The sequence below is a fragment of the Neodiprion pinetum genome, chromosome 3, assembly GCF_021155775.2.
Source record: "Neodiprion pinetum isolate iyNeoPine1 chromosome 3, iyNeoPine1.2, whole genome shotgun sequence".
Taxonomy (NCBI): Eukaryota; Metazoa; Arthropoda; class Insecta; order Hymenoptera; family Diprionidae; genus Neodiprion; species Neodiprion pinetum.
In genome coordinates this window covers 4,741,631-4,750,841 of record NC_060234.1, presented here as the reverse complement: position 1 = coordinate 4,750,841, position 9,211 = coordinate 4,741,631, and the positions used below count along the sequence as shown (strand labels likewise).

Here is a 9,211-nt window from a genome sequence, read left to right as displayed (position 1 = left end):
TTTAGAGTTGAAGGAAAAAAAAACAAAATAAAATTTCAAAATAAATTATTCTTGTTGATGTTGACGATGATAATTACACACCTACACAAAGGCGACTGTTTACCGTCAATATTGTAAGGATAATATTAAAAATATAATCGAAGACGAAGGTATATAAGAACACTGTTATATAGGATATAAGAGAACTTTATTATCTCGTGCGAACGCGACAAAGATCTCGAGCATAACGTATATCCGATAATAATAAGTCGAATTCGATGCCGCGTTTCGTACGTGAATTTTTCAGCCACTCACAGACATTTCTTCAATAAATGTATAACGTAAAAGATCGTATAAACATAATATATATGTATGTATATATCGACCGGATCACAGGAATACAGCCAGACTGTGACTCGGCGAATTGATACGACTAAATTTAAGGAAACCAATCATCGAATTTGCTTAATACATTGATATTATCGTTAATTAATTAATTAAAGTAGTATATATATGTATATGTGTAATTAATTTTTAAAATGTTAGTTAGACTCATCGAATCATCAATCGAATGCCGAAAACAGAAAAAAGGAAGAAAAAAAAAAACACAGGATAAGAGCCGCAAGTACCAGAGTGAGAGAGAAATGGTCTAAAGATTTTCTTTTTTTCTTTATGAGGATTTTGAGGCGTTTGAAAGATAAAAAGAAAACTCTTATCATAAAAGCGAAGGAAATTTAGAAAATCAAGTCAATATAAAATAAATGAAAATAGTCTCGTTTGAAATTTCACTGCATCGTTTCTTCTTATCGTTGTTTAACGTACGACTGATTGTGAGAGTAAAAAGCAAGAAATGAAGAGCCAAGATAATCTCATGAGCAAAGAAAATCGTATGGTTAGTTTCCTTCCAAATTCTACCCCTCCCCTCAATGTTTATAAATTTAAATTAATCTAATGAATATTGTGGAAAACAGCAGATTCTTTTTGCGCGACTTTACGATTTCACTTCATGGCAGCTGTTGCCGAAACCTTGTACTCAAAAGTTCAATTCGCAACAATTGTAGATGAGAATGAAGTTAGAAGTTAAAAAAAAAAAAAAAAAAAAACTACTTCGGTTTAATCAACTGATGTGCTCGATCGTTTTCGATACGTCTGTAAATATTGAAAAATCGTCTGTAAACTGAGAAAACCTCGTTGCTAATACGTTTCATAATTGGCCAAGCTCTGGAAGTAATTTTTCTTTGCTACGCACAATATTTAAGGATCGGAGACGCTACACTTTGGCATGCAATAGTGACGGGGAAGGGGCCGAATGCAAAAGGTAGGGAAACCTATTATTCTCAGTTAGACGGTTAATATTCTTAGTATCTTGATGTTCAAATCGCGTCGCGGAATAGAAATCGCGTTCGCATCTTCTAACGCCTGCTCACCGTTGACCATCCCTCGTTTTCCGCAGGCGGTGGTTCCCTTCGCTCTTCCCGGCGCGGCGGCGGTCTTTCTTCCTTACGATCTCTGTCGTCTCGTCTATAAATTAAGGTCACATTTTATACCCAGGAAAATGCAACGTTAATTTACTCCGATACACAACACGAAAATTGAACTTGGCTTAGAAATTAAGCATGGTTTTTGTAAAAGTCATTTGTTTCTGTCATTGCGATTCTCCGAATAAATACTTTTTTTTCAAACGCGTGCTATTTACCTATTTTTTTTTCTCAAATTTCCGTATCTCGAGAACATTAGGTCTAGTTTTCAGCTTGAAATATCAAAACCCGTACGAGTTATGATTTTATTTAGTAGAAAAAAAAAAAAAAAAACCACCACTCGTCACGTTTATTTTGTATTTTTTACTTTTTCATTTGTGTCCTATATTCAAAATCAGATCATATGTAAGAAAAAAAAAAAACCAATCGCCTCACACAGAAGAATATTTCAAAATTAGCCTGTAATTTTTTCAAGTCAAAAATTCAAAATTATAGCTTCATCGCAGCCAGTATTTTAGTAGTGGTTGGGCCCAAAACGAACCCGGTGTGACCGTCATGTAATTCTGCTGAGATATGTAAATGCAGGGTTAATCTTTTACCATGTCAGTGTACCGGCGTATCAAGACAGCTTGACACGTCCGACTTCCTTTTTTTTTATTTTATATTATTTGCTAAGGAATTAGAAATTAGATACTCAAAGAAATTTGAATCCTTGAGTAATGCAAACACTTACCTTTCTTCTCTCTTTAAAGGATCTCTCGGTGAGTCACGTGGAGGCGGCGCATCTCCACGTCGCCATTCCAAATTACCGGAAGATCTGGGCGGGCCATCGCGCCTGAAGCGCGTATCCTTCTCACCGCGTTCTTCGCGACCTCTGGGTGGTCCCTCTGAACGAGGAGTTGGGGCTTCCCTTGGAGCATCGCGCCAGGAGCCACCACCGCCCTGCAAAATGATGAAACATTATTATACTCTGATTACAAAGGTTCCGCATCTTCACTGAAGATGCCAGAAGTCGTTATATATAAAAAAAAAAAACATTGATTAGTGTTAATAAGAAAAAATTGAGGTTTAAATTTCATCAATTTTAGAAAGTTCGTTAAAGAGCGAGTCTATTTTGCAACTCATTGAGCCGTGGACGAAGCTTTTCTTCCCCCTCCAATAAGAATACAGGTAGTGTTCCAAAGGGTTTGTAACTTTGATGAAAGTTCCTTAATGTTTTTGAATTTATCGTAGTGATTTCATCACTTATTGTATTTGCTGTGATATTACTGAGAATTTTGTATGAACCACTGGAAAGATTAAAATTTAAGTCGCCTACCATTCCGCGGTCTCTGTCTCGATCACGATCGCCTCCACGATCACGGTCGCGATCCATACCGGATCGATCATCCCTATTCATCCTGTCGAAACCACCTCTTCCTCCAGGTTCTCTCCTTTCGAATCTTTCTCCACGATCTCTGTCGCGATCATCAGTCCGCCTCTTCCATCTGTCGCCATCTTCCCGATCCCGATTATCGTCTCTGTCTCTGATCGGCCTCTTCCATCGGTCTCCCTCTTCCGGTTCTTTCAGTCGTTTCCATCTAGAAAAAAATATTTCGGTACGATTATCGGTGATCTCAATTATCACTCTGTATTACTTTTTGATAACAAAATATTTCGACATACCTTTCGCCCTCTTCGCCATCCTTCAAAGGCTCACGACGGTTGAATCTGTCGTCCTCGTCGCGATTATCACGCCTCTCAGGCTCGCGTCGTTTCCATCCACCTTCGACGTTGTCGTCATCCCGCCGAGTCTCAAGCTCCCGACGTTTCCATCGTTCAGGTTCGTCGCGGGATCCTTCATCCCTCGGTGCGTCGCCGCGGCGCCAGGACGAATCCATGGCTAGAAAAGAAGAAAATCCATCAGGTTTGAATAAATTTACAAATCTTACGTAGTTTAAAAGAGATTCGGGCCCAGAATTCTACCGCATGATTTAAAAACAGTGCAAAAGTATACAGGGTGTTCCATACGCAAAAAAGATCACACACCGCTACATCGTGGAACGATGAAGACTGTTTCAAATTTTCTGCCAGTTCTTCGATCACACTTACATGGGCGCGGTGGTCCATCCAGACGAGTCGATTCCTTAATGTCACGATCCCGCGGTCCATCCCTGAAATCGCGATCACGCGGCACTTCCCTGTCTACGCCACGCCTCCAGGTGTCAGCCGACTTGGCCCTGTCCTCTTCCTGTTTCCTCTCGATTTCTGCCTCTCGTGCCCTTCGTATTTCGGCCTGCCTCTCAAGCTTGGCCATCCGTTCCTGCTCCTTGGCTTCCTCCTCTTCTCGCAATATTCTCTCCTCCTCCTCGCGCTGGAGTCTCAGTTCCTCAAGCTGTTTTCTCTCCTCCTCTTCCCTGGCTCGCTGTTCTTCGAGTCGTTTGCGCTCCGCAGCCTCGGCTCTCTCTCTCTCCCACTTGATTCTGCGCTCCTCCTTGCGTTCAATTTTCCTCTCAAGGAGTCGCCTGGCTCTTTCCTCGCGTATCATCACCTCGTAGTTGTTCAACTTCTCAAGATAAATGTTCCTACGCTCGGCTAGAATCCTTTCCAAGAACGTGTCGTGGTCCTCCTTCATCCTGGCCATGCGCTCACGCGTCTTTACCGCCTGCTGTCGCTCCTCGATCGCCGCCGCGATTCGCTCAGCCTCCTGCTGTTCCCATTGCTGTTTAGCGAGTTCGTTCTTCTCCTCGACAGCCTTCTCCAAAAGTGGAATTTCCTCGAGCCGTTTGGCTCGTTCCAAATAGTCGACCTTCTTCTCCTGGGATTTGAGCTTCTGCTGCATTTCCCTACGCTCCTTTTGAAGTTCCTCCGCTTCGCGAACCGCGATCTGTTCCGCGTCTAGCTTCTCGTCACCGTCCAACTTGGAGAGCACTCTCTGCCCGTGCTTTGTCTGCGATATCTGCTGCATCCTCTCCTTGAGGTGACGCTCTTTGATCTGCTGCATTTCGCTCTGGTATCGTTTCTTCTCTCTCTCCTCCCTCTCGAGCTCCAGTCGTTTCTGCTCAACCTGCTTCTGCTGCCGCTGGAGTTCCTCTTGCCTCCTCATCTCCTCCTCCTCCCTGACATTGTTGATGTGTTCTATGTACTCCTTTCTCTCCTCGATGATCTTGTGCCGGCCAAGAATCCTCTGATGTTCCTTCACCTTCGTCTCGTGATAATGAGCCACCAGCTGAGTTCTTAGCTTCTCCCTCTCAACCTTCTTCTTATTCGGATTAATTACCGCCACCGCACGGTGCAAAACCGTTGCCATATTTACCAGCTGGCACCGAATCTGCTCCGAAGGCATGGCTTGAAGAACTGGCCCATCGGGATGATCCTCCCTCTGAGCTTCGGAGAGATCGACCCCGAAATGTATGCATTTCTTACCGTGGTCGATCCTTATCTGCATATCGTTGTACCTGACGCAGTCTACGAGGAGTCTCTCGAGGTGAAAATCGGTCGTGAACTTGGCGAGCTCGATCAGCCGTGCAAACTGAACTGTCTGGTAGACCTGCGATATCTGACGAACAAGACGAACCAACGTGACGTCCTGTAGTGCAGGTACGTACTGAACCAACGGGCTGTTTTCATCGGCTTGTAGACTCTGAATGATGGTCTCAACACGGGTGCACAATTCCAACGGATGGAATTCCACCTCGAGCCACGAGTAGAGGTCCTGGAGGTGCGGTGAGGCCAGGTTGACAACATTCAGCCTGACGATGTCCTTCAGTAGCGAAACCCGGGTCGGTGGCTGAGTGAGACCCAACAGAACCGCCAGTCTCTGAGCCTTTTCCAGCGGACTTTTGTCCGTTTCAATGAAACGGTCGAATTCTGGATGCGCCGAAGGTAGAGGAATGGACAACGTGGCGAGGAGAACTCGGTTCGCCATGCGTTGCTGCTCTTCCAGCGACATATTCTTTTTCATCTCCCTCGAGAGTTGAAGGAGTTTGAAAAGGGCGGCGGCATGGAAAAGGTAATTACCAGCCTTCCAGAAGACCATAGCCAACTTCTGGTAGTAATTGGCCATGGTTTTGGGTACCGGAGGTTTCTTAGACAGATTCATCAGCCCGTGGATGTCCTCGATGGCTTTGTATGCCTCCTGCCACAGCTCCATCTGTATGGCGGAATCGAGCTGGTTCAGACGGGTCTCCAAGTTCAGCTGCTGAGTCTCAGCTTTGTTTATCGAGACATTTGAAACCAGTGGCGGGAGCTTGCAGATTTCTTCCAGATGCTTGCGCAGCTTTTCACAGAGCTTTCGGAATTCCGTCTTCCTGTTATACTCTAGGCAGAACTGAAACGCCATCCTTGCGATGTCGTGGTAGAGTGTCTCGACATGAGCGTTTGTCCTCAGTAATTCCAGACACTGGCAGTACGATTCCCAGAGAAATTTTACCCACGGTGTCAGGATTGTTCTGTCGCTGCGATCCTGCGCATCTTCACCGCTAACCGCAGACAGCAATATACTTTCCGGGGTCGCAAGGTTGTCCAAATCATCAATGTCGATGACCGCCTGCTGACTCTGCTTTCGTGCGGCCTCCGTCTTCTCCTCGGCCATCCGCAAATACCCGCGAATCACATTTTCCAAACTCCCGACGTTGACGGACTGGAACATGTTCCGGTACTGGAATAAACCCTCCTTTGCTATGTGAGATTTCTTCAACTCCACACAGAGGTCCAGGTACTTGAACATTATCGGCTCCAGGACCGACTCCGACCAATTGTACGTCCATTTCTTGTTCCGGAACACTTCCTGAAGGGTGTCTAATGCCCGCGCCGGTTTTCCAACCTCGATGAACTCTGTGTTTAAGGAAAAAATATTTGCGAATTTTAGTGTCGTTATCTCGGCACGCCAACATTTGTGCGTATTCTAAAATAGGCAATTGCTTTTTGGCAGAAGCGTAGAGAAACATTTTTTCATCTGTCACTCTGATTCTTTTTTGAATAGTATTTTTCTTAAGATCACGAAGAAAACAAGTGTTCTGAAATCATTCTACATGCAATACAAAAAACCTTAATATAAATGAATTCATACAACTGCTACTGACCTGCCTAGACAAATATATAACGAATCTCAAGAAAGCCATGGACTTTAATTGATAAAGATACCATTGTAATAACGAAGATTAGATATCGCTTGGATCACAAAGCTAGCAGATACTCTACCGATATGTAACTTTGTCAATAACATAGTGAAAAGAGGTAAAAACCTGTACTTAAGAAAGAAACTTGGAGATGTTGTTGGCAGCAGCCTCAGAAAGAAATGGGAACTTACTAAAAATAATTGCTGGACTGACTAATTTGATGATACCGGAACTGCTAAAATGAAGGAAGAAATCGCTAATAAAGTTAATGAATTTTTAGCAAAAGTGGGAAGTTCACTGGCAGAGGACAAGGATTTTCGGATTCTTAAACTCAAAAAAATTTTTCCTTGCTTCGCAATATGGTTTTCGTAAAGAAAATTCTACCGATGGGGCATCGATGGATGTAACCAACTATGTATGTATGTTAATAACCCTTAATAACTCTGACAAATGTTTGGGAATATTCGTTGATCTATCCAAAGCCATCGACTCTTTGAATCACAATATACCCTTCAACAATGAACAAGATGCTGAACTAGAAGACATAATTTATGACATATTAAAATCCTATTTCACTAATAGGAAACAGAGTAAAAGTAGACATCACAAACGATATTAAGGTAATTAATTATGGACCATCTGTTGTTTTTGATTTTCATTTTACCATGTCTGGTTAGGATTGTTGGTTGTGCCGATGATATAGTATTGTTGTATAAAGGAGATAATCGGGAAAATTGCCCTTTAACTGTCAAAGAAAACTTAAATCAAATATTAATGTGATGCGATGAAACTAAGATGATATACTTTGATTAGTACGTCGATAGTGTGTGTTCAGATAAAAATTTGACACTACGCTTTGACGAAATTAATCCGAACACAAAGATCGAAATATTTAATAGTTTGAAATATCTGGGACCGACTTTTACACTGGAATTTTAGATGGGATACATTTACATGACTAAAAAAAAAATGTCCGCGAGTCGTTTACAAGACTTTGTTTCTATCGATTTGGAGTAATAGAATCTCAACCCAGAAAGGAACTTACAAGAAATGTATAAAACCACCAGAGTTTATAAACAAAATAACCATCAAAACTATATTAAAGAAACAACGGGATAAAGACATATAAGGTCCTAGATGGCTACAATATTAGACAGACTTATTTAGTAATTTCCACGAAGTACGTAATTGCCAAATGACTAAATAAATTTTATTTTCATCTTGTATACTCTGAGTGTGCGATTGTGAAGTTGTCAATTCGATTCAATTAATACAACTGTACAATTTTGTCTTATTTACAGTTTCACAAAAGTATACCTTATGTCGTTCGATATACTTATCAAGGACTAAAAACAAGCGCCAATGTGCAAATCACACATAAAAATTAATTTTTATTCAGCTATAATCCTACTGTAAAGACACTCTCGCCCAAGTATCTTGGTACTTTTGAGAAGCGTCTAGTCTTATATATTTTTCTTCGTTCGTTTGTTCCAGCCGTAACGTAATGGACTTATGCAATAGTATACCAATATTTGATTAATCGTAGTATAATGTATATTTGTATACTTATATTTCTGCCTGCAATAAGACTCATTATAATAACAATAATAAATCTTTATACTATGCAGCAGCCAAAGTTCGATGTCGTGGTATTGACAATTAAGTGAAAACGTGATCTTAGTGAAGTTAGTAACATTATCGTAAAAATTCATGCTGGGGAAAAACAGTTATTTCGTGATTTTGGAATTGTTTGAAATTCAGTAAACCGTAATAAAACAAAACACTCTCATATTTCGAAATCTTAGTTCCTTCAAAGTCATAGTAAAATTAAAAAAACAGTAATTTTTTCCCCAATGTTTCGTTACGATAAGGTTGTTAAATTCAATGTCGTAAAACGTGGCTCACGCATTGTAGCCGAAAAATCGATGACCGGTCTGTACGCAATTGGCCGTCGAATTGAAGCGGGTGAAACGCAGTTTGGACTAGGTTAACATGTTTTTTTCACGCCCCGGGGACGCCGTATGGATCGTAGCCATGCAGCATTTCGGGGCGGAATTGAGGACAGAAAAAGAGGGTTTAAAAAGATGTGGTACTCGGATAATCTCTGGCGATCCGAAAGCATGCCTGAAGCAAATGATACGGCCAGTGACGTAACGGCGGACAACACGAAGAGCGGAAAACAGGGAAAATAGAGGAATTGAATTGGAGATCAAAGAGGGCGGTTTTAGGTACTGACAGGTGACATTGCCGCGATTTGGACCCGTTGGAATTTCATGGGATGAAAAACACGCGAGGATCGCTGATTCACCGAAGGAAAGATACCGAATACGAAGAGCCGTGAGGGTGAAAACCTTGGTTGATGAGAACCGGGGCCCTCGACCCTGCCATATTGAAAAACGTCAGCGAAAGAAAAGCGACTCACCGTTGGCTCTTTTCAGAGCATTTTCGGGTCGCTGCCCGTATCTTGCCATCTTGTTTGTTGCCGAGTATCACTGGTTTCACATCAGACACGTTGTGAAAATTTTCAGTACTCGGAAGACCGGGATCGCCTTGAGTTTTTCCCTCCGCGAATCGTCCAACTACGGACACGATACCGCGTGTTCTGGTGAAAGAACAAGCTCAATATCACGACCGTTTATATGTAAAAATGGTGAA

The 9,211-nt window shown here is 42.1% G+C and overlaps 1 protein-coding gene across 1 annotated transcript; it reads right to left on the bottom strand.

Annotated features, from left to right (window-relative positions):
• Positions 1-165: 165 nt before the first annotated feature.
• Positions 166-9,174, bottom strand: eIF3a (eukaryotic translation initiation factor 3 subunit A). Its single transcript, XM_046619144.2, has 6 exons — positions 8,979-9,174; positions 3,549-6,272; positions 3,123-3,339; positions 2,776-3,037; positions 2,191-2,399; positions 166-1,500 (listed from the first exon to the last, which is right to left on the bottom strand). Exons 1-6 carry the CDS (start codon positions 9,025-9,027, stop codon positions 1,392-1,394), a joined length of 3,570 nt encoding a protein of 1,189 aa, XP_046475100.1. The 5' UTR covers positions 9,028-9,174; the 3' UTR covers positions 166-1,391.
• Between the last annotated feature and the right edge of the window lie 37 nt (positions 9,175-9,211).